The sequence below is a fragment of the Rattus rattus genome, chromosome 11 (genome assembly GCF_011064425.1).
Source record: "Rattus rattus isolate New Zealand chromosome 11, Rrattus_CSIRO_v1, whole genome shotgun sequence".
In the NCBI taxonomy this organism is placed as follows: domain Eukaryota; kingdom Metazoa; phylum Chordata; class Mammalia; order Rodentia; family Muridae; genus Rattus; species Rattus rattus.
In genome coordinates, this window is record NC_046164.1 from 69,267,094 (window position 1) to 69,292,819 (window position 25,726).

The 25,726-nt window shown below is 52.2% G+C and overlaps 1 protein-coding gene across 8 annotated transcripts in view; it reads right to left on the reverse strand.

The window, feature by feature from the left end:
* Nucleotides 1-25,726, reverse strand: part of Ablim2 (actin binding LIM protein family member 2) — a 124,909-nt gene that overhangs the window by 70,028 nt on the left and 29,155 nt on the right. For all 8 annotated transcript variants that reach the window (XM_032917141.1, XM_032917136.1, XM_032917138.1 and 5 more), the window contains exons 2-6: nucleotides 15,534-15,677; nucleotides 11,397-11,580; nucleotides 6,560-6,675; nucleotides 4,973-5,099; nucleotides 2,064-2,157 (exon numbers count right to left, since the gene is read on the reverse strand). In XM_032917141.1, coding sequence (XP_032773032.1) covers nucleotides 2,064-2,157; nucleotides 4,973-5,099; nucleotides 6,560-6,675; nucleotides 11,397-11,580; nucleotides 15,534-15,677 — 665 coding nt within the window. The remainder of the gene's footprint in view (nucleotides 1-2,063; nucleotides 2,158-4,972; nucleotides 5,100-6,559; nucleotides 6,676-11,396; nucleotides 11,581-15,533; nucleotides 15,678-25,726) is intronic.

Below are 25,726 nucleotides of genomic sequence, written 5' to 3' on the forward strand. Positions count from 1 at the left end.
ACTATAGAATGTAGAGGAAAACCAGGACTGTCCAGGTCCTGGCAACTAGAACAGCCCCTTTGCACGGTCCAGATAGAGTGCACCAACAGTGTTTCACAGCGCTTGGCCCAGAGACACACGGTAAGGACGCTCATGCTACAGATGAGGTCATGTGCTTGCCTTACTCTCATCGTGCATGGGGACCCCAATGGCCTCACAAGGACCATCCCTCCCCATGCTTTTTCCTAGGGTAACTCAGAGCAGAGACATGGGGGACCTCACCAACTCTCTCACAGCCCAGCTCTCAGTACTGGATGGGGTCTGCCCACCCAGGCTAGCTTTTCTAGTGAGGGTCTGCCAGCCTCTGCAGTGAAGTGGGCCAGGTTCCCAAACTGTGCTTTTAGTATCAGCAGCAATGGCAGAGACAGATCCAAGATGCGCCCACATGAGCCCACAGACTCAACTCAGTGAGACAAGATTAGGTTGCCATGACACCCAAGGTCTGCTATCTGGCTGAGGTCAGGAGATGTAGGACAGTCGGTGGGAAGCTCTGCTTGAGGATTCCCCACACCTGGCTGAGTTCTAGAATCTTCTTTACTTCAGAGAAAGAGGGAGAGCTGTGTGGTTGACCAGATATACGGGTGCCAAGGCATAAGAGAGAGGCAGGAGCTCCAGGTCCGTAAGGGAAGAAAGACATGGTTTCTTGAGCTTGAGGCCCTGGGTGAGACAGCAGAGTGCAGGCCTCAGTGTGCTATGGGGAGGGGCACAGAGTCAGGGAGGCCAGGGAGGCTGTCTAGGGAGGTGAAACCACACAGATCTTATACTCACAGCCATCCCAGGGGCCTCTGACCAGGCTAATCCTGGCAAATGCTCTTTTTAATAGGTACCATTTAAACTGTTTTAAAAGCTCCTGGGGGCACATGATATTCTGGAGCAGGAGGATCAGGAATTGGAGGTCAGCCTCTACTATACAAGTTCAAGGCCAGCCTTGGGCTACATGAGACCCTGATTTTTAAAAAATTAAAATAAAAAAAAATGAAAACAAAAACCACTAAGGAGGAGCTCGTGTTCAGGGAGACAAAGAAGGCTCCTGGGCAGAGTAAAACTCCAGAGCAGGTGGAAGGAGAAGCAGGGAAAGTGGGGGACGGGGCTGGACCAGGCTTAGGAGGAGTGGGACAGGTTGGCCTTTTGTTCTAATCCAGGATATGCCTGCATGAATACCAGCTGTGCTCCCCACCCAGGACAAGACTCACAGGACCCACAGGAGACCAAAATCACAATCTCTCTACACAACCTCCTCCAATAGCTTGACGATCCCAGTCCAGAAGCAAGCGATGCTTATGAAAAGGAAAGAGATACGCCAGCCCGCCTCAGGGCTGGGGGAAGGCAGAGCCTTACCAGAGCCAGGTCAGCAAAGGCTGGGGTGGGAGAGGGTCATAAGATGCTATCCCAATGGTTCTTAACCTGTGTGTCTCAATCCCATTGGAAAGGGGTCAAATGACCCTTTCACAGGGGTTGAAGCTCAGACATCCTGCATATCAGGTATTCAAATTCACAACAGTAGCAAAATTACAGTTATGAAGTAGCAACAAAAATAATGTTATGGTTGGGGGGATCTCCACACCACGAGCAGCTGTATTAAAGAGGATTGCTTCATTAGGAAGGTTGAGAACCACTGCTCTAACCTAAAAGCAAGCAATTTACAGTGACTGCCACGAACTGTGCAAGCATTTGCAGTTTTGACCCAACATCCATGTTCCTGTGGACCTATCTGAGGGAAGAGCAGGAGCACACACAGAGCCATGGGAGAAAGATGTTCAGTGTAGTCTTATTTACCACAGTAAGCCAGAGCATGCTATGCCTAACAAGAGGACAGGTCTAGTACATCCCAGATCCCATGTGAGGAGGCGTGCGACATGTGTGGACATGCGCTTACAGCGGAGAGTCAAGTGTCCACATGAACTCTATGTGGACAAGAAAAGAGTGTGCGAGGGTTCTGGGCACAGGGGAGAGACAGCTAGAGGGTTCAGCTCTTTCTGAGATTAAACCTCAGAGAGTGCCAGCCCTGGCCACAGGCTTCTCACCTCCAGCACCCGACCAGTGATGTACTTCTCACAGCCATCGCAGCGGATGCCAAACTTGGTGTGATAATCAGCCTCACAGTAGGGCAGCCCGTCCCTGAAATGAGACAGCCAGTCAGGAGGGCACGGGGTCACCCACTTGGCTCCCAACATGCAACAAAACTCACAAGAGAACTGTCCAACAATGGAGGCAGGGTGGCTTCCTCCTACTCCTGGGGTACAATTCCTGGACAGGTAGCACTCATTTGCCACCACATGAGACATATCATATGACAACCGCACACTTCCCAGGTATTTATTCAGAGGAACAGGGGCCAGGCCACCTGCCCACAGGATGATAGAGGAGAGAGGGCGGGCTCCAGAGACTGGGAGAAGAAACAGAAGCAGCCTGGGAAATGAAAGGTGCTAAGTCATAGACCTGGCTCTTCTCCCAGGTCCTTCTGTTCAGGGGCCAGAAAGGGTGCAAAACCCACCCTGAGGACAAGGGTGCAGGGGTGACTTGAAGGCCAGCAGCAAGTGCTATAAAACAGAAGGGCGCAGGGCACCTCTGGCTGTAGTGGAGGATCCTGGGGTGAAGCCTGCCTTCTGCCTGTGTGGCAAGTGTGGCTGTGTACTCAGTGCTGCTGATGGCAGCGGGGAGTCCATGTGGAGGGAGACTGCTCTGGAAGCTGCACTCGGGAAAATGGCTGACTCTGTTCTGTATTAAGTGAACTAGCCATTACCCCAGTATCGTGGAGGGATGGCGCAGACAGGACATCTCCTAATTTACCTATTCTCTCTCCTTAGCACTGCGAGCCTAACACTAGGTGAAGGGCCACAAAGGTAGGGCGAGAGGGCACAGGGAAGGAGGGCTTGGGGAGGCAACAAGGTTGCAAGTGGCCACACTCAAGATAGGAAAGGGTTGCTGGGAGGAGACAAGCAAACTGCCTTGGACCCAAATACCATGTCTCCAGTGTGTTACTTAACATCGGCCCCTCCCACAGTAAAACGGGAGCAGGGAGAGTGAGGTCATCATAAGACAAGGTGATGCTGGGGACTGACTGGCTTAAGGGAAGCACTTGTCAGTGTCCAAGACTACCCGGTGTTGCTAGCTGTGGTTGTCTTCAGTCACGGGTCACCACCCAGCAGGAGTTGGTGTGGAGGTGACAGGAAGATGGATACCTGCCACTATAAAGCATGCTCGCTGTGTGGGCTGCAGCTATTGTGAACTCTAGACTTCCCACCGCTATGACAAGCATACTCAAGGCTGTTGGGGTTTAAACTGAGTGCCACACTCCTTCCCTCAATGCCTGGACCCTCACAATGTCCCAGAACGGATGCTCCGGGGTGGGTTCCCCTCTGTGACTGTCCTCCACTGATCTCAACCCTCAGAGTGGCCTCCCAGAGGGAGGAGGACGCAGACTGGAGACCCCTACAAGCCCATTTATCTAAGCAAACTCAGGAAGTTCTTAGATACCATCTCCATAGCAACGGCAATGTGATCTCCCCCTCAGTTCTGGGATGGCTCTGGAGGCTGCTAAGTAACATGCTGGTGTGGGTGAGCCACCAACGCCCTGCGTGGGGTGGCACCTGATTGGGGGCATCACTGCCATTTTCTTCAAAGAGTCCTGCACACCAGGCTCTGACTGCCTGAGTCACTCCCCACAATTTGGCTGTGATGGAGGCCAGGGAGTCAGGCTTTACAGAGTCATTCATCTGAATGAAAGGAAGCTCACTTTGGTTTGGGGACACTGTTTCATTTTGTGATCAATGGGTCACATGGTATTATAATCAAGAATACAGAGAGGTCCCTGTTACTTGCTATTCAGCTCCTGGTGACAGAATATAGTGCCAACCTGGGTGCCAGCATGAACATATTGGCCATTGAGACTCTACACATGTGCTCCTGGATATTTGTGTGTATGAACATGTGTATGCATGTATACACATGTGTTCATGTTTGTATGCATGCATGGAGGGATATATGTGCACATGTGTGCATGCATGTGTATGTATACATGCATGTGTGTGCATATGTACATATGTGTGTCGTGTGTGTGCAAGTCTGTGTGTGCATTTGTGTACATGCACTCCACTCTATGTAATTGTATAGGGAACCTTTTTCACCCAATCAACCTCTATGCGGATGCCAATTTTGGAGCATGAAGGAGAGCTTTCCCATGCTGGGAGGACTCCTCAACCCCCATACCACCCAACTCACTTCACTTACACCAGGAGGTGGGGACCTTCTGCCTCACCTCCTTGATCCCAGGGTTAAAATATATCCCAGCTCATGACAGGATCCCACAGCCTCTGGCAAATGCTCTCTCGTCCTCAGGCACTCTCAGCCCCTTAACAACATGTTGGGAGAGCACTGAGCCTAAGTCCATCTCTGTAGATCAGAGCATACACCTGTAGGCTCCCATGAGAAGAGCCAGCCCTGTGAGCCCTTGTGGCTAGTGTCTATCGGCTGTCATGTGTTCCACAGGGCATCCGGGGCCAGGAATGTTCAGGCACCAGGTAGCATCCTGTGACTGAGCACCAGGTGCTTTGTGTGTTTGCTGGTTTGTTTGTTGGTTTTCGTAGCAGAGCTTCTCTGTGTAGTCCTGGCTACCCTGGAACTTACTCCATACACCAGGCTGGCCTCAAACTCAGAAATCTGCCTGCCTCTGCCTCCTGAATGCTGGGATTAAAGGCATGAGCCACCACACCTGGCCGAGAGACAGGTGTTTTGTGACGTCAGAGCTGGAGACAGCAACCCACTTTAGCAGGACTGCGGGGAAGAAAGATGAAGGCTACAGGGACCAGAGCAAGTCCTGGCCCTTGCTCTTTGTCCAGTAGCAGGACTAGACAGCACACTAGGACTGGACACCCATGCCCCACCTACAGCATTGGCCAAGTCCTTCTGGACTGGTTCTGCCCACCACACTCACTTGCTGATGTACTCTGCATTGAGGAGTTTCCCACAAGTCTTGCACTTGAAGCATCCCAGGTGCCAGTGCTTGTCCAAAGCCACCAGGGCCTGGCCATTCTTGATTTCTAAGCCACAGCCCCCACAACCTGAAACAGAGGACAAACACAGATACTGTCACTGTGGGTCCAGAGGTCTCATATCGCAGGGCCCTTCAACACCCCCAGGGGGGCACTCCCAGTGACCTGGACTCAATCCCTCAGAATCTTAGGCCCCACAGACTCGCCCAGTGTAGCCCTAGAGGAGAGGGCCAGACACAGTGGCATGCTAAAAGGACCCTGTCTCACAGTTAAAGGAGCATTTACGTAGCCCATGCTGGGGCTTGGTCCTGGGTGAGGAATTTTGAGCCTGCGCAGCCTGTGCTGGGGACTGGAAAACCAAGGTGGAGAGGAGATTCATTCTCCTAAAAGATCGGATCTGGTGCAGAATCATGTCACGCCAGGGTGTATTGGGGTCTAGGCTGGCCTGGGGTTGGACAGTGGCATGCATGATCAGGTGTAAACCTGGTAAACCAACCCCAAATCCATCCTCAGCTGGAGGCAGAATAGTAAACCCACCCATAACACGGCATCTCACCTAAGGGACACGACCTTCCTGGACGGGTCTGAGCCCCATTCTCTCTTGCCACTCCTACTCCTGGCTCTACTTTCCCACCTGCCACATAACTGCCAGCTATGACTTGTGGATACCAAGGAAAGGGTGATGTTCTTGTGAGCTATAGTTCTGACCCACTAGAGAGCAGATCCAAGCACAGGTCCCAGATGGCATGAGTGAATGAAGGCAGGTACAGATGACATCTACCAGAGAGCCTGGCTCTGCTCTAGCAACTGTGCTGTGACCAGAGCTGGGGCTGCTCCAGCAGTAGAGGCATGACTGGCAACATTGCCACCAACTGGCCCACCAAGTACCCTAGAGTGACAAGTGGAGGGCTGTCTGGATTCCCCTGCCTAGGCCCCACAGGAGAATTCTGTAGCTCTGGGTCATCATGAAGGTGCTCTCAGTACCCTCCCCCATCCATGTCCCTGCGAAGTACATAAGGAGTGTTGCCATGGGACAGAGTGCTCACTGCGAAAGACCCTGGTGCCCTGACAGCCCTGCATGGCTCCGCCAGTGGCAAAGCCATTCTGTGATGGCTACTGCCTATCTGCCAGCCACAGATAACATCCTTAGTCTATGAGAGACACACAGGGGTCCCTGCCCTGCACAATGAACTATGGCTCTGCCATCAAGGTGGATCTGACCTCATGCCAGCACCACAAGGAGAGATGGAGAGGAAGTTGGGAAGGCTTCCTGGAGGAGGAGACCTAGAGCTGGGTGACAACAGAAGGGACATGGGATGAAAAAGCTGAGGCGGCTGTGATGGGCACCGCCTGTACAAAAGGCTTAGTGGCAGGAGGTTGGGAGGTGTAGGGAGGGTTTCTTATTGGGTTCCCAGCATGCAGTGCTCTATTACTGTGCAGGCCCAACGTCAGGCTCCATCCCAGGTCCTGTCGAGACCACCCCAGCTTGCAGCTCACACCCACCCTTACAGATGCCTGGTCACACTTACTCCGGAGGCCCTGGGCCACCTGGGCACTGTTGCCCACCAATGTGGGTGGAGAACACTTCTGGCACATACAATCCTTCCCATTGAAGGTCACACGGTCCCCAGGAGGAAAAGGCAGCCTGAAATGAGAGTGGACGTCCTGTCAGCCACCTCCAGCCCTTCTCTCTTGCTGTCACTTGAGGGCATGGCTTCCCGGCTCAACAGACAGTACTCTTTCTAGAGGATCAAGAACCTAAGCAGACTAGGCTGGGTCCAGGTCCCGGCCTTGCTGGCTGGTCCTGCACCCTTCTTGGCTATCCCATGCCTCTTCCCCCGCCCCCCACAGCTCATAGATGCCTGCACCTGACACCTGCTAGTGGTGCAGTCTGAAAAATACCATGTCTTAACATGATGCATCTCCCCAAGTAAGAAGCCATTAGGACTGAGAGGGAGCCCCTGGCAATCTCTAATGTGCTCTCAGTCATCCTCTAGCTGTGCAACCTAGAATACGTAACTCAACCTCTCTGTTCCTGTATCTCATATGCAAGGGAAGACTATTGGCATGCATCACAGGCTTGCCGTCCATTCAGATATCCCCTATGGAACATGCTAGCTTAGCTGCTAGGGCTGTGCATGCCCAGTGGCCACTCAACCTACAAGCTTAAATGGAGATACATTCTAGAAAATTCACACGCAGTATAATCACCATCATTGTGACACAGAACACCTGGCCAGTGCCAAAGGTCCCCAGATCCTGCTTCCCACATCCCAGACAGCAGAGCCACACACTGCCAGGACCTGCCCATGTGACTGCTCCTCGGGTTAGCATTCTGTTCTTACTCAGAGACAGCCCTATTCCATTGCATCTGTTGAAGGGCACTTGAGCTGTTCGTACTTGAAACCTGCACCACAGGACTTCCTTCCTGAAGTGGAATTCTTGGTCACCTACTATGTGATTCTGTCTCCAAGGGAACTGTACCGCTTCATATCTCCTTGCCTCATGGCCTTGTCAGATCTTGTTATTATCCACCATGTGTTGTATCTATACCAGTGGGCACAGCTGCCATTTCACAATGGCCTTGCCCAAGGTCCCTGGCAGCTAATGACACTAAAGTACGTCTTCTGTATCTTTTGGTCATTTGTGTATGTTCCTTGGTGAAGTGTCTGGTAAGCCATTTTGCTCACGTTGGATGTTCTTATTGGATTGTGAAAGTTCTTCACAAATTTGATCTTCGTTGGTTATTTTCTGGTTGCTATGACAGAAGACCCAACAAGAAGCAAGTTATCTTGCCTCACAGTTCAAGAGTAGAAGCCCATCATGTCAAGGACGGCATGGAGATAGGAGTGGACGGTGGTGTTCCCACTCTTCTAAGCCAGGAAGTGTGAGTGACTAGAAAATGGGGCCAGGCTATAAAGCCCCTGTGACCCATTTCTTCTAGCAAGACTCTATCTCCTAAAGGTTCCACAACCTTCCCAAACACCACCACCAGCTGGGGACCAAATATCCAAACACATGAGCCTCTGGGTGGCCATGTTTACCCAGGTCACAGCAGGGCCTATCCTCAGAACCCTGGCTCTCTACCTGCATTAGATTTTATGTGTGTCTGTTTTGATGCAGAACTTGAGTCTGTAGCCGAGCCTAGTCTCAAACTTGGGATCCTCCTGCCTCAAGCTCCTCAGGGCTGGGATTGCAGGTTGTGTGCTGACATGCTTGGCTGCATTGAAATTCTGTTAATATCTTCTGACATTTTTCCCTCCCAGCCTGCAAAACCATCACTCTGTTGCAGGGTAGGCCCACTGGGGCCAAGTTCACTCAGCTCTTGTGTGTCCAATAAAGATTTATCTTCATTTTTTTTTTGATGCTCCATCGTATGATCCAACAAGGTTACTGTGCCCAGCTCTGTGACACCATCACCACGATCAATTCAATTGCCGTTTGAAATGGCATTTAATCAGCAAGGTCAACTCTGGATCAGTTTACTCATCCCTCAGAGTGGCCTTGGGCTGTGAGTCTGGCCTTCTTTTTCAGAAGGTTTTTGACTAACTACAGCACTGTTTGGTGGGTTTTATTTTCCTCTTGGCGCTTACAGACACCTTGTTTCCCAGCATGCATAGCTCCTAGTGGAAGTCTGAGCTCCTATGCAGACATGGTGGGTTTTGGGTGGTTTCTGTTGTAGTAGTTGTATTTTTCCTGTTGTTTTTAGATTTCTTTATTTTATTTTATTTTCTTGCAAACCTTTTGCAGTGTGGCTGTGGACACCGGGAGAGTTCTCGCTGGCTGGCATGTTGTACGTAGGGTTGACTGTGAACATCTGAGTACTCCATGAACATCTCTTTTTGGGGTCACTTAGATTTGGGGGCTGTAGGTTTCTAGCTTTCAGCAAATCTAGACAATCTTCATCCATTATTTTACAAGGAATTTTTGGTTCGCCCTGACTACACAAGCAGGCAGACAGACTTACAGACTAATGGACAGGCAGACAGTAGCTTTACACCCACTCCACTGTGTACCAGTGTGGAATCTTCTACTGCCATAGTTGGGTTTCCTGTCATTTCTTACATGTGCCTGGTCACTCCAGGAGTTACATGTTTGGCTTCTAGATGGCCTTCTAGACATGCTATCCTTGAAACAGCAACAGAGTGGACATGGCTGACCCCGTGTCCATATCTGTTGATGTCACCCTGGTGGTGTCCACAAATCTTCTTCCAAGTTTTGGTTGGTGTCTCATCTGGAGGCCTACACCTCTGAGTAAATCCCGGATGCCATGGACTCTATGCAGTTGGGTGCAGGGCTCTCACACCTTCCTGTAGAGGTTGGGCTCAGGAGGTTGCCAGCTTTTAAGGGACATCCCACAGAAGCTCACCTTTCACCTCAGAGTGGGTTCACTCTGCTCTGGGGCTATCTGAAGCCCATCAATAAGGCCTGCAGTGCCCAACAAAGTCCTCAGTGCTCAGAACTCAGTGTCCCCTGGGGACTGTGCACTCACAGCGGCCTTGCTGGCCCTCACCCACTGATGGCTCATGTTCACCGTCAGTTTGACTGGATTGAGAAACATCTGGCAGCTGTTGCAGGACACCTCTGGGTGTGTCTGAGAATGTTTCCAGAAAGGAACCCCATCTTGAATGTGGGCAGCAGCAACGTTGTGCATCCACTTACCGTGGGCGGAGTCTTCTGAAGCCATGGGGGCGGGATTCTTCCTTTTAAAGCATTTTACTGGGGCGATTGTCATCACAGAGTGAAGTCCTCTTGGTGGAGACAGGGGTAGGTATTTGGCCTGAGACTTGCGGGACCCATTCTCTCCCCCTTGTCTCACACGTCCTCCCAGCACCACCTTCCTATTCACTCTCTCACCCTGGCCAGGAAATCTCCAGCAGGAAGCAGGAGTCTGGCCTGTGCTTTGCTGCCCTTGAACTTAGGCCCCCAGCTCCAGCATGTGCTTGCTGGAAGCCAACTCTGTGTGGTGTCTAGCCTAGCTGTGTGTGCAGTGGCAGAGCCCCACCCCGACCTACAATCTGAACAGCACGGTCTGTTGTCACGCAATATGGTAGGTTACCCAAGGTGGGCTCTCAGGCCGACCGTGACTGATGCCACATGGAAATCGCTAAGGTATTTCTGGGGACCCCTGATCCATCCACACTATAGAACACACATCAACTCTTCCATGGAAAATATCCCCTGTAGAGCTTCCTCCTCTTGATGTCTTCTGGTAAAAGGCTTCAGTCTGGCCTTGGGTACATACTGTGACCAGAGATGGCGGCTTGGAAAGGATGTGGGAGAAATCACACGCCGGACACAATGATGCTGGGAACTGCTGACGGTCATTCTTTTCTTCACTCTAGCCTGTGTTTGCTGGCCAGAAGCTCCAAGAAGGCTGCCATTGGTCAGAAGGCACAGGCGACCATAGACCTTGCCAGGGTAGCATCCAGACTCTTCACGGGGAGTTCTCCTGCTCTATGCCAGGTACCAGGGACCAGAAGCAAGCCTCCCCTCCTAGCCCTCTCCCAGACACCAGTTACGAGACAGCCATAGGCCAGGATGGGTCACATTGCAGAGGGACAGGACAGGGGGAGAGAGGGGAGGAGGGTGGGACCTACTGGGTGGGAGGGAAGGAGAAGAGAGAGGGAAGAGGAAGGGTGGACCCAGTAAGCTCCACAGGGCCTACCTTCCCCTCAGAAGGAGGAATCTGAGAAGCTGAGGTAACAGGTCTAGAACCAATGCTGACGGAGCCCTGTGCTAACACCCATGGACTGAATGGAGAAAGGGAAGAAGGAATGAATGGGTCTAAGAGGCTGAGACCCCTCTAGGAAGGAGCTTGGGGAGGTCTCAGAGGTGCTGGGGACAGACTGAGGTGGATGAGGATGAGGCAGAGGACGAGACAGTGTCACATGTGGAGTCCTGAACCAGGACAGTGGCTAGGTAGATTTGAGGACAGCAATATGTGAGGCTTCTGTGGATAGAGGTGTGGCATCTGCAGGTTGGGACATGGAGAGTAGAGCCTAGGCCTGTGGGAATGGGAGGGCAGGGTCAGACTAATACCTGGGCAGGCATGTCAGGAAGCAATGTTAAAAAGAGTAGAGCCGAGAACAAGGACAAGGACAGGGTTGAGATGGCTGCCTTGGAGACAAGAGGTAGCCAGGGTATGCTGTGGGGTTGGGTGGGGGCAGCTGGGGCCTGGGTAGATGGCCAAGGGTAGGAGGAAGGGCCCAGGTAAGGGATAAGGGACTGTGGTGGGGCTGACCTAGGGAGGCTAGAAGGCTTGAATGAGGTGCAGATGCGTGAAGATGGAGGGGATCCAGGGCTGGGGATAGATGTGCTAGGAGGAGGGGTAGAGGCTGGCAGAGCAGAGGCTGGACCACCTACCTGCAGACAGCGCATACGAAGCAGTCAGGGTGGTAGGTCTTCCCAAGCGCTGACACCACTTCCCCTTCAATGAAGCAGTCACAGCTGAAGCAGCGAGTCCCATAGAGCCGCTGGTAGTCACGTGTGCAAATGTGCTCACCCTGCCTCACGAAGAAGCCACCCTCAGCCAGGTCACAGCCGCATGCTGTGGAGAGAATGGAAGGCTGGGTCAGTGGAGTGACCCCAGCCCACCTGATGCAAGCTTCGACAAATCCAAATAGCTAAGGATACCTGGGATGGGGCTCAAGGGACAGGCACAAGCTCCTCTGCTAGCATGGAGTCAAGTGCATTTTCAGTATAGAAGCTTCCAGAAAGAAGCACCGAGAAAATGAGACAGGGCCAGCTTCCCAACCTTGCTAGGATGTGATGAGGCTCATTGGCCTCTGAGATCCTGTGAGCCCCTCTAAGCTGTTCCAGTGGTAGAAGGGGAGAGAGGGAGGGAAAGAGGGAGGGAGGGAGGGAGGGAGGGAGAGAGAGAGAGAGAGAGAGAGAGAGAGAGAGAGACAGAGACAGAGACAGAGACAGAGAGAGAGAGAGAGACAGAGAGACAGACAGAGACAGAGACAGACAGAGACAGAGACAGACAGAGACAGAGACACAGAGTGAGACACAGACAGAGACAGATAGGCACAGACAGACACAGAGACAGACAGAGACAGAGACAGACAAAGAGACACAGAGAGAGAGAGAGAGAGAGAGAGAGAGAGAGAGGAGAGACAGAGACAGAGAGACAGATAGAGACACAGACACAGATACAGACAGACAGACACAGAAACAGAGATAGAGAGAGGCAGACACACACAGACAGACACAGAAACAGAGACAGAGAGAGATAGACAGACAGACACTGGGTATCTTTACACTCTACATTCTGCTCTGGGCTGAAGATCCCAATGGAGGACAAGTGAGCCATTACTTGGTCCCCAAGTCCACAGGGAAACTTCCCACTGCCTCCCCTTTCATCTGGGCTCCCACAGTCCTCAACCCCTGACTCTTAAAGTATGGAAACGCCAGACCCAGAGCAGTAGGAGAACCTACTGACTCACTGCGAGTCAAAGCCCCAGGGGGCAGAGATTGCTGAACCTAGTGGAGGAGCAGAGAAGACTTGCAGGCTGTGCTTTGAAGTGTCCACCCTGGGACTACTGGTCACCAACAGCTGGTGGGCCCCAATCGACTTCAGAGGACACAGTGTGTCCCCTCCTCAAACCCTCTAGCCCCAGAAGCACATGCGAGTGAGCCACTCAGTGTCTCAGATGGAACAGCCTAGGAGTTTCCACCACAATGCCGTTTTCAGAGCCGTGGCTGCTGGTATAAACTAAGAGGGGCCGTCCATGTCAGATGCATGCATAGAGGAATGCCAATGTTAAAGCTAGACTCATACATCCTCATGGCCCACTGTCTCAGCCTGTGGCTGCCACTGCCATCACGGCTACCAAAGGCTAGATGCCAGTCTGGAGCCATGCTGGATTCCTTCTCCACACCCAGTCTGGGAATGAAACCCAAGGTCTAATCTTGTCCCACCATAGATCAAACAAATGTCCCTTCAGCAAGACCAGGCCATGGGGCTGACAGAGCCACACAGGATTGTACTGCAGTGCCTTGGAGACAAGACAGTGCCACAAATATTCAGGGTGCTGACTCCGGGCTATGTCTGCCTGTCACAGCTGTGACAGCACTGGTCAGTTCTTAAAGGAGAAAGTGTGCAGGGGGCAGAGACCTAGCCTGGAGTGAGCCACACTGTAGCACAGGGAAAGAAACACAGACAGCAGAGAGACAGAAAGACTCCACTGGCTCCTGGCCCTCAGCTTCCTGCTAGTTTCTGGCTGCCTTACGGATTCCAAGGTCACCCCAAGATAGTGACATCTCAGACCTCTGCTCCTAAAAATAAAAAATCCAACTTCACCAGTAACCCAAGTCCTTCATGGAGACAATGCCTCTCTATCATGTTACAGTTTGAAAAGGATCAAGTTCACAGAGGCCTGGAGGGTTTGGGGAACACAGGGGTTAGCAGCAATGGGTGTGAAGGCGGGGTCAAGGTCGCTTCCTGGAATCTTTCTTTTCTTCCTTCCTTCCTTCCTTCCTTCCTTTCTTCCTTCCTTCCTTCCTTCTTTCTGTCTGTCTATCTGTCTTTCTCTCTTTCTTTTTTCTTTCTTTCAATTTGTACGTGTTCATGTGTGTGTGGAGACCAGAGGTCAACACCAGGTGTCTTCCTCAAGTTGTCCTCCATATTGTTTTTGAGACAGTGTCTCTCAGATTCAGCTGTGCTGGCTTCCCAGTGAGCTGCAGGGGTCCTCCCGTCTCTGCCTACCCACTAGCACTGGATTACAGATGCACGCCCACATCTAGCTTTTTCTATAGGTGTTGGGCTTCTGCGGTCAGGCTACAGAAAGTGGCTGCTGTTCTCTGGAGAAAAGCTTCCCCAGAGCTAATGTGTCCTTTCCCCTGGGGAGGGATGGTCTGGAACCGTGTGAAATGACAGACTCTGTGTGATGGCTCCGTAACCTCCAACTCATGCCCACTCTGTGGAGCCTGAGGCATGGGTTTTCCTAGCTATCCTGGGAGAGAAGTACCTCATCATCATTTCTTTTCCCAAACAGCCCTAGCCATCACCCTCGGGTCACTGCCACAAAGGATTCTGCTGCTTTTGTCATGTGTGATAGTGGGGAAGGACTAGAAAGACGGGGTGTCATTGTGAGAATGCATCAGGGCCAAGATGTCTAAGATGCCTAGACCTCCCTCAATCCTTGTGACTCTTGAGGCAACAATGAAAGCCAACTGCCCTATGTCCTGAGGCAAGGACTTTGAAGGTTAGTGTTTACTTCAGCTGAAGGCAAATCCCTCCAGGTCCAAGAATAAGGTAAGAGCTAGCTCAGGCTAACCCCGTCACTACCCCACAGACCATGTTTCTCCTGTGGAGGCTGATCATGCAGAGCTGACAAGATCAAGAGTGTTTTGGGGTGGCCCTTTCTGCAGGAAAGTCTCTCTTCAAACACCAGGACAGAAACTGAGCCAGAGGACCAGTGTGGAGGGAGAGGAGCACCATAAACAAATACCCAGGAATGTCTACAGGTTCAGGGGCCATGGGGAACCTGAAATCAAAACCCTAGAAGCTCCTAGCCCCATCTTCCCTCTCTGAAGTCAGCCACCAGCCCCTCCCCACATTTGACTTGGTAGTGTCGCCTACTACCTAGGGCAGCCTTGCTCTTGCCTGGCAAATTTCTGTCTTCAAATCACAGTCAAATGTATCTCCTCTGTGGACTCCTTTCTGGAAGCCTCTGGACTCTGCTGTGAGCCTCCATATCCCAAGGATTAGGCTCCTATTCTTTCTATCCAAGCAGTAAAGTTAACATTGAGGGTCCCTGTGGTGAAGGCAGTACCAGTCCCCATACAGCCCAGGTGATCACCACTGCCAAGCCTGGGGCCAAGTGCACAGGGCTCCAAACCAGCATTCCTTTAATGCTGCCAGCTCCTTGAGTCTGGATGCCATGTCCAGTGGGTGGGCCCTACCCACTGGACCCTGTAGGTAGTTTTTTCTCACATTTCTGGGGTGTTGGATGTAGATGTGCTTGGTCCCCAGCATGCCCGTGAAAAGCAGGGCAGAGGAGAAGGCTCTAAAACCATCCACATCCACCGGAGAGGCTTTAGCCCCTCTTGTTCTCATCTTCTTGATTTAAAACCATTGTATTTTCTGGCTACTTTTTATATTCAAAGAAAAAGAGAGGGCTTTAATTTAGAACTTTTTCAGTACTCCTCGCATGAGAGATGTAGCATCTAGGGTAGCAAGCTCCCTGAACCCCAACTACTGATGTTACACAGCCAGCAAAGATCACTGACACTCTGTGTAGTGACCCAGGGATTCCAGGACTGGATTCTCTGATTCTGGGCCAGCCTCATGCATCTGCCCCTACAGACCCAGAGTCTCCCCCCCACCCCCACCCCCTTCCCCAATGATTCCCTTGTCACACCAAATGACTCAAAACTCTACAGAAGCTCAGGTGTGTCCAGAGAGCTTTCTGGACCAAGAAAGAGTGAGAAGGGTGGCTGGGAAGCCCATTTGGGGCACTATGTGGCCAAGCACAGGGCCAGATACACACTCACCTTTGCACACAAAGCACCTAATGTGGAAGTACTTGTTCTGCACCCGCAGCACCTCTCCCTTGCACACATTCCCACAGGTATTACACAGGATCGCAGTGCTGGCCGGCTTCTCCAGTGGGGCATGAGCAGCCTGGGGCTGCGACACTGTAGGGAGAAAGGAGCCAGGTTAAAGGGAGGGGTATTCAGCACAGGGAGAACAAGCAGAAGGCTTTCCAGCATCCCCCACCCACAGTGCTGGTGCCATGGGGCATAAGGTGGTAGTCCATCCCCTCCTTCCATCTGGGATCAAGTGACACTCAGGTTTATGACAGGTGACAGTTTTGAGAGCCAAGACCATCTGGTAAACCCATCGTGGACTCTGTGATTGCTGTCCAGTGAGCTGTCTTATCCCCATCTCTGTGTACATAGCTATGATGCCCCAACATGTCTCTAGAGTGGCAAGGCCACTCCTGTCCCCTCCTGAAGGGCAGCTAACCCTTGTTGCATTCACCTAGTACAACTTTGTCACCCAGAGTCTCAGAGTGGCATCACTTCCAGAGAACCTGGCAGTCTTTCAGCCTTGAGTCCCTTAGCCTCTTCTTCAAAAGCAGTTGCAATGCTGAGGGCCAGTTTCACATTTCCTTTGGGTTCTAAAACATGGGAGTAAACGTTGCTAGTGTCCCCTGAGAGTCAGCCACCGCCAGGTAGGCTGTTGAAGGAGGCATTAAAAACCACGAGTTCAAGAGCCAGGGTTACATTACGGTCCCAGGACCAGACATAACCATCCATCCACCCTCCCCACTGCCTGCTAAAGCATCTGCAGATGTCAGCTCCCAGCATGCTGGGTCATGATGTGGCAGCCTTGGGTCTGCTCCTCAATTGCCCTGTATCTGGAAAGTGTCCAGAGACTCTCGAGTTTTAGCCTGAAGGAAAAACCAGTTGACGGGAGGAACAAAAGAGCCAAGAGCCTCAGGGATCTCACGTGGGTCTGCAGCCAGAGGGGAGGGATTACTAGGACCTGACCTAGATAGGCCGCACAATTGGCAATGCACAGACCTTTCTATCCAGCCAATGTACCTGGATGTACGTTGGGACATTATGACTATGTATGGGACTTGGGGTCTCTGGAGCTTAGACATGGGCTGAGGAAGCAAAGGAAAGGTCCTTGGCTGATCTGCACGGCTCGATGACATCAAAGGGCATTTCTTGGAGATGTGATTAAGGAACCTGTCAGAGAGGTACAGTATAGCCCATCTTGACAAGGAAGGACCATGAGCCATGAGAGCTGGCATCTCCAGAAGTCAGCGAAAGTGAGGTGAGTGTTCCGATAGTCACAGCCTCAGCTCTAAACCTGCCCAATCCTCTAGCGCTTCTCACCTTCATTATTGCAGTCACAGGACACAGGCAAGTGATGGAGGGGACAGGATGGAGCACACCAGCCATCTGCCCCTCTCCCTTGTAGTAAGCAGGACCCACCACTAACCACATCAGCTCACAAGGGTAATCTTAGCCAACCACTGTCTGAAGCATCACACTGAGAACAAACGTCTGTACATGTCCAGGGACCAGAGATGCAGGGTGGGGACCCACAGCCTGCAGCCACATGCCAGCTCTCTCTTGAGAGAGCCCAGCTCCATCTACCACACAACCAGGGTCCACTGGGTCACAGACAGCCATGCAGAAGGCAGTTGCTCTCTCCAGTAACAGCCCAGGGGCTAAACCACATGGAGCATGATTCAACGAGGCCAGGATGTGACTGCTCACCCAAGGCTGCCGCCTGACCTTTGCCTCCGCCTCCTACCTAGGACCAGCCAAAGAAGCCAAACTGCCCCTAACCCATCCATCAGTTGAGGTGGTGTTTCAGCTTACCCAGGCTGTTATCCTCCCTGGGCCTCACTTTGCCCTCTCTCTGCCACAGAACTTCTCGCACCCTCTGTGACCTATGTCACTCTGATGACCACAGTGACAGTGGTGTCCCCGCAGCAGTGACAAGATGCAGCCACCTCCCCTTTGTCCCCACACCCTCTCAGTACCTCGGCCATGATGGGACCTCTAGCACACCAACCCACCCTGTCCCTTCCCTACTGAATTGGATCAGAGACACAGATTCATACGATGGAAATCTGGTAGGAGGCCAGAGTGCCAGGGCCCCTGGTTCGGCTGGATTTTGAGACTCGGTGTGGCCAGTCCTTTCAGCTGTGTATTGGTAGCACAGCTGGAGTCGCACACAGCTGTGCATGGCTGGATATGGGCTCTTGTGAGTCACCCTGGTCCTGTGTAGCTCAGAGAGGGAGGGTGGGGTGGCTCTCCAGAACTTTTATGTCCATCCAGTTTAGGACACAAAGGACAATGGGCAGCATCTTCTCATGCTCAGACAAGGCAGGGATTATATGGCGGAAATCTGGCTCAAGGCCAGGAGGAATAAGAAGTCATTTTCAGATTTGGGGTCCCATGGGCTATGGGGTTACACTTGCCTGGGATGCAGTCCGTGCTATGCCTCTTGTGGGGTTGTGACCTTGAGAGAGTTCCTGTCCACGCCACTCCACCATCCCACCACCCCATCTTCTCGCTGCCTTTCCATCCATCCTTGCGTATCCACCCACCCTCTGCCTTCAATCTGTCCTTCCATCTGTCCTTTCCATCCACCCACCCTCTGCTCACAACCCCTGGTCCTGGGGGAAACCTGGATCAAGGGCAAAGTGATTCTCTTAGCAACCAGCCCAGCAAACACTGAAGTGTTCCACAACACTGACCAACTCATTTTTTTTCTCTCTCTCTTTCTGGAATATGTGGGGGCTGGGTGTAGCTCAGTAGTAGCAGGGTGCTTGCCTAGCATTCAGAGGACCTGGGTTTCATTCCTAGCACCAGTTCCCAAGTTACTGGACATGCATTTGATTTGAGGGAAGACCTATATTAAGAATGTGTATTTGCTGACCAGACCCCACCCTGTCCACTAGAACACCCTGGAGGTGTGGGTATGGCTGTGGTGCTGCCCTCTGGTGGTCAGAGGAAGATCTGCACCACGAATGGGCCTCCCAAGAAAGGCATGCCAGAAAGCTCTACTTGTTCCCTTTCAAGCTGGCTGCCGATTCGACATGTGGGCCTTTGCCCCTAGTGGGATTCATTCCTAGAATCTGGGGCAGTCGCTGAGTTGCAAGGTCAAGTATACCCATGGAGAGGCCATAGCACTGCTCAGCCTGCCTATTTCCTTCTCCCCCCACCCCCTGTCAGTGCTTAGAGGGGACGTTGTTTCTCACAGCAGCAGGTAGGGTGCTGCCATCTCCAGCTACTTGCAGATGACTCGAGGCTCTGAAACAGGACAGTCAGACGGGCAGGAGAGCACTGGGAAAACAGAGTCCCCCAACTGTCCTATGCTGCATCAGACATCTATGGGGGAATAGGGTGCTGGATAGAGGCAGAGGGAGGGGGACTCAGGATGTAGGGCTCTGGTATGGCTCATCCAGTGACCCTGCCTCTCCTAAAACCACTCCAAATATAGAAGTGCCCAGAGCAAAAGCTGAACAAGCTGTCCTTGAAGGTCAAAGACAGCCTAGCAGCCAGGGGCACACGACTGTTAAGAAAAAGCAATCTTTCCAACTAACAAAGTATCCAAACCAAACCAACAAAGGCCCAGGCGCCTCTGAGGCAGGCGTCTCCTGTTCTCCTTGCTTGACTGGGGCTGAGCTGGACACAGATTCCCCCCTCCCTGGCTCCAGCTCAGACTCTGTGAAGTTACGTCATCAGGGAGCACAACAGTGTAGCCTGCTGTCTTCTTTTTAAAATTCTGCTTAGCTCCAGACCCACGGGGTGCAAAGATGTCTGTTCAACCCTCCTGACACGCCCATGAAGCCAGCCTGGTGCCTACCTCACAAGAGAGTAACCTGAGGTCAAGAGCAGCTGATTGGGCCAGGCCAGCCATGCCAAGCCTTGGAAGCACCAATCAGAAGAGGGTGGTGAGGGAGCCTGCATAGTGGAACCCGGAGGCCTATACCAGGGTCTGTGATTCAAAGGACACAGGATTATTTTTGCAATGTCTTTGGTGATTCAGAATCATCCCCATAGCTGCTTATCCGTGACTTTGGCTAGGTACACGCCAGGGGTCCGACGACGGCTGTCCCATCAGAGGGCCACTCTCTGGGTTGCATTTGGGGAAAAGACATCACATAAGACCTGGAAGCCTACATCCTGCTCCACTGAGGTCTGATTTGGGAGGAAGGGACTTCACAGGGCTGAAGGCTACTCCCGGGGAGGCTGTTCTAGAGCCTGTAGTCAGCAGGGCCATGGAGTAGGACCCTGGTCTGCTTGGTCCAAAGTGGAGCATCCACTGTGTCTCCAGGGCAAGCTGATGATGCATCAGCATTTCACAGCATCATCAGGTGCCAGCTTCATTTCTGGGCATCCATGCTCACTTCTCAGTGCCTCTCAATCTCCAGTGTCCCCTGCCACCCCTGGTTCACAGGGTCACAGCTGGTGGCTACTTCTGAGCTTTCTTGTCGTTCCTGGACACAGACTCCTTGGACCTGCGATCTCTCTGTCTCCTCCACCTTCACACTTCCTTGTGGCTCTGCCTCTGGAGAATCCGCTGGGATTTCCTCCCCAGGCTGGCAGGCCTTCAGCCCTCACTGCATGGGGGGGGGGCACCCGTGCATGAGTTCTGCATGCTAGAGAGTCACTGCCGTCTGTCTGTCAATCATCCCAGACAGGGAAAGCCTTGGAAGGAATCAAGTGAGATTCATCACAGCCTTGAGGCCCTGGCTCAAAGCCTGCCATGATGGACTAGGAATTGAGACGAGGCAGAAGAAGCCTCCTGTGTGCCTCCAGCAGGGGTGTGGAGAAGTTCCCAGGCATGGAAGGTGACTTTGCATTAAGTAGACCCGGATGCCGATCCCTGAAGAGCTACAGAGGGACCTTAAACACATGTCCCCAAGGGAAAGCAACCAACGAGGAAATATGGGAGCCCATGTTTTCCACTATGGCTTTCTGGGAAAGGCAAACCTGGTGACAGTTGGTGAGTGGCTGCCGGGTGAGGCGGTGCAGGCCTCTAGTGCAAGCACTTGAGGCCCAAGCAGACAGATCTCTGTGAGTTCAAGGCCAATCGGGTCTACATAGTCAGTTTAGGGTTGGGAGAGGAGAATGAACTGGGAAACCCTAGCAGCACTCTGATTTCACTGGGATGGTGAACGCATGTCACTGTATCTGTCCAAACCCACAGAACCCAGGACACTAGTGTGGACCCTGATCCAGTCATGTTACTGATAGAGACTTGTATCAGTACAAGTCTGTCCCAGCAGTCCTAGTGCATTTATTACAGCAATGCAGAATGTGACAAGAGGGGAAAGCCATGCTGGGAACTCTGCCCTTTCTGTCAATCAAAAGGAATTGCTCCACCCAAGACCTAAACACAAGTGTGCAGGATCGTTGCTCTGTAATTTCTAGATGGGCTCTAATAGGTAGTTATCAACCTCTTACTGTGATAATAACTGAAATCGTCAACGCAAGTGGTAGGGATCAGTCACAGCACCGGGCTGTGACTACTTACACTTAAGCCCTGTGACAATAAAGCCCCAACACCGGGGAGCCTTGGCAGAGTAAAGAAAACAGGTTGTGGGGCCCTTTAACTCCATCTGTGGGGACAACACCTACAGGAATCCACTGCAATCCCCACCTCTTGTCCCTTCGACTGGACTCCAGCTGGGCACTGCATGACACTAGAGAAATGGCCAAGCTCTCAAAGCTTCTGTTTATACATACCTGCAAGGTGGGGTTAGTCTGGGGAGTTCTGAGGGCCCACTGAGGTAGAGAAAGGCCCAGCTCCATCTTTGTCTAAACACCAGGGGTCCCTGGACTCCAGAGGCCAGAAGCCCAGGTGGTTACATTTTCTATTTTTTCAGAGTAGAAAGAAGTAGGAGTGGGCAGGGGAGGTGGGGTCAGCCCAAGCTAGGGCCAAGGCAGCCCTGGAGAGTCTCCCAGCTTGTGGGTTGCACGAACAGCTGGTTAGGGATTCCTGAATCTTCTATGTTCTAAAGATAAGACATCTTTGTGAGTATCCTGTGGCTCTGGCTCACCCACAGAGAGCACGGTGGTGTCTAAGTCTGTCTCTCCCTTTCGGATGGTCCTGTGACAGTGAGCTTGGAGGAGGCTCTGGGCTGAAGGCAGACACAGCAGCATGACAGGAAGGCCACTAAAGGGGACATGAGATGGAGGCTTTGGGGATTCGGGTGGTACCTTCTGGGACAGAAGCAAGCACATTTTCCATGCTGGTCTGGGTCACCACATGGTCCTCTACGGGCCTGTCTGTGTCCCATTTCTGCCATTACACCCATGCCCTTCCAGGAGCATATGATGTCAACTAGTGAGTGTCCCAGGGTCTCAGGAAGGACACTGAAGGACTCTGAAGGAGCCCTGAACACAGCCAAAGCCATGGCAGCTGGCAGAAGACAGCCTGCTCTGTGTTGCAGGACATGGGCAACAGGTTGCCATTGTGTGTGGGTGCTCAGGGACGGGGTTGGAAGAGTGCAGGGTCTCCAGTGATTGGAGCAGATCCTCCAGGGTGTGGGCAGTGGAGGAAACCCTAAGTGTGTGGAGTCATGAGTGAGAGCGTGCTGTTAGCCCAGGCACAGCCATGACAGGAACCAAAACCTCAGCCTCAGAGGAAAGTGGCAAAAGCCCTCCAAGTGAAAGAGTTGATAGGGTGGGCAGAAAATGTCCGCCATAGCTGTCTCTCCCCCAGATGCTTACAGCCTGAAGACCGATGCCCTACAGAGACTACTCCTATCAACATCCGCTAAACCCCATCTCCTTGATTCAACTGTATACCACACACCCTGCCTCTTCGTTCATCTGTGTAATAAACCTGCCTCCCTATGTATCTGTATATAATAATTCTGCCTCCTTGCTTATCTGTACATGATAACCTTGTCTCCTTGTTGCCTCCTTGTTCATCTGTATGGAATAACTCCACCTCTCTGTTCAACTCTAAATAGTAAACACACGGAGCTCCTGGGGTGCTAAGGGTTCTCTATGAGAAAGCCCAGCCCACCCAAACCCAGTATTTCTGTCTTTGTATGGGTTTTTCTTCTCTTCATTCCTTTGTTGTCCCCAGTCAAGTCAAGTCACTGGGAACTGTGCAAGGATTCTACACTGGGGACATCTGTGGCTGAATGTGTCCCTAAGACATGGGTGAGCATACACAAGACCAACCTAGGTGCTGCTTCATTGCAAAGAGCTTTTCATTCCCCAAAAGACCTAAGTTGCTGAAATTCATACCCTGTGGCTTCCTTGCCCCAAAGAAACAATTCAGAGCAATCAGGAGATCTCCAATAACTGTCTGTCAGCCGAGCACAGCTGAGCTCCACATCAATGCCCAGAGCCCACAGGGCAGCATCATCCACTGTCCACAGCAGCCACACTCAAGCCAGCCCCTCCCCCCCCAGCAGACCCTCCCACAGAACCTTCACACACCATGGGGTCACTCACAAATGATTCCAGCTACCCACTGACTCCACCAACTCAGCCCCACCCAGCAGCCCCAGCAGCACTTCCCTCCTGCCCATACCCAGATCTCAGACTCTAACCTCCAGGACTTGTGGGACAGCACACCAATGTTTCCTATGTGACCCCTGGCGGCAGAGCCACAGGAACCTTGCACACCCCCTGAGGGATGCACGGTGCTGGCACAGCAGAGCCGAAAGCACCCTTGTGATCCGCCCATGGTCACACATTATGGGAAATATCCATATGAGCATGGTGGCTACATGGGGCTGGCACATAGTGAGGGCTGGTGAGGAAGAAATGATGGGCCGGTTTCTTCCAGAGGCAAGATCTGGGAAGGAAAAACAGCCAAGAACCAGCCGTAGACTCTTCATCTGGTCATGGCTTCCAGTGAACATCAGCTGTGGCTGCCTGAAAGCTCCTGACTCCTGAACCCTCAAGCAGCTGATCAAACGGTCGGCCACCCATATCTCTACAGGATGGCATTTCATTGCCAGAAGACTCTGAGTTTTTAGAGCCCATGGTAACTGCTCTTACAGTAGCACCCAGTAGATCAGGGCTATGTGGGCATCCGCCCCCATCCAGATCATCGGTGTCCAAGCCATGCAGAAGGTCTGTGGTGGCTTCCGCCCAGTGTGTGTCCCCATGTCACATCACCTTGTGCTTCAGCAGCAGCAGATGCCCACAGATGCTCCTCAAACCTAATAGGAAACAGGAAGTCCATCTGGAGCAATCAATCGTATCCTAACAGCTAGGTCTAATATTGGCTCATTCCACCACAAACTAGCTCAGAGCCCCACAAGGTACAGTCAGACGTCTGATTAAACCAGTTCTCCATTTCCCCAGATGTCCTAGAGTGGGACCTGCCAACAGGCCTCTGTTAGATGGGTGACTAGGAGACAAGATCCGTCCTGGTGGGAGTGCTAGACCAGATGTGAGCTTTCATGTAGTCCAAATGGCCCAGGAACCTTTGGCTTTGAGGCCAACACGAAGCAGTAGGGTCACGAGGGGCCCAACTCGGGACACACCCAAATCGGTAGCACTAGAATCATCAGCTCAGGGCTGGAAAGGAAGCTCAGTTTGTTGAGTGCTTACCTAGTATACATGAAGTCCTGGGTTCGACCCCCAGCATTGCATAAATTGGGAGTGGTAGCTTACACCTGTAATCCTAGCACTCAGGGGGATCAGGAGCTCTAGGCCATTTCTGATACCCGGCAAGTTCAAGGCCAGCCTGAACAAACACAATGGATTTGAGCAAACAGCTCATCACCAATGCAGGCTGTCTGGGGTCATCGGATGACACCAGAGTTCCAAATGAGCCTGCTGGGTGTGTACACACAGTTAGCACTCAGCTTGGCTTGCCACTAACTAGTGTAAAGAGGCATTGTTACCTGTCGGTCATCTAAGGGATATAAGGCTCAGAAGGCCTCTATAACCTAGCAAGGATATGCAGCATGAGACAGGCAGGGCAGGGGTGGGCTTTGGTGTCTCCCTGAAGGAGCTGGTTCCCTCCCTCAGGCTCCCTCCCCTTGACCTCTTGTCTCTTCTAATGCCCTCCTCAGCAGGTCTAAGGAAGACTACTGTTGGGAAGGCATTTCCTGATCAACTAATTAAAGCTGAGATCGGAACTGCTGACTGGGAACCTGGAAAGCTGACCCCTTCCCGGGGCTGAGGCTCTGACAGGCCAGAAGCAGGCTTCCGGGCAACTCGTTCGTGCCAGTAGGATCCAGTCACAGAGCACAAGGATGATAAAGGTTGGCTAGGGTGCACCAACAACCCATCACAGCCTGCCAGCCTGCCGTGACCAGTCTTGGCCAGGCCAGTTTCCGGAGATATAGCGATAAAAATACCTTGTAATTACATGAGAAGCTCATTATTGTTAGAGACCTAAAGAGCAGCAAGGACTAAGGGACATGACCTCCCCCGTGCCTTTTGCTGTTGGTGGCTATTCTAGCTCTGGGTGTCATAGTGAGGTGGCATACACAGTATGTCCTCTCCTGGTGTAGAGGCCCCTTCTGCCCTGGGAGGCCCTGTCTTCACAGCTTGCAGATCTCTGAGGAAGGGCTTTATTCAGCTCTAACTACTTCAGGGCATGGTCTCTTCTCTACTGGGTCCTAAACTCCACCTTCACCTTCAACCCTGGGGACCCCCAGCCCCTATCTTCAACCTCTTAATGGAGATGAGATATTACCCCATCTAGACTGGCCTGTCCCTGGTTGGTGACGCTGAGTACATTTTGATGTCTTCCTTGGAGACTCAGGTCCCTCCGCCCAACTGTTCTGGCTGTCATCTGTGACAGTTTTGAGCAGTACCGCATCACACCCTTACCGTCGGGTCCCGTCCTCACTGTCCTCACTGTCCTCACCGTCACTCCTTCACAGGGCTCTTTGCAGCACAAATGGTTTTAGCGCTGAGAAAAACCTGATTTCTCCGGTTTTTTTTCCTCTGGGTTTTCTTCCATAGATTATGTTCTTGGAGTCATTTCTAAGAAACGGTTGCCCAATCCAAGATAATGAATATTTATCCAGTTTTTTTATCTGGCCTTTTACATTTCAGCTCTTTCTATAACTTCCCATAAATAGAATGGCATCCGCCCTGCCGCTGTCTGCCTTAGCAGATGCCAGCTCGCCATAGTCTTCTCTTGGCTTCTTCCTCTGAGGAGCAGCGGTGTGGGTTGCAGTTGCGGGATACGGTGCCGTGCTTTCGCTATTGCTGTCTGCTCT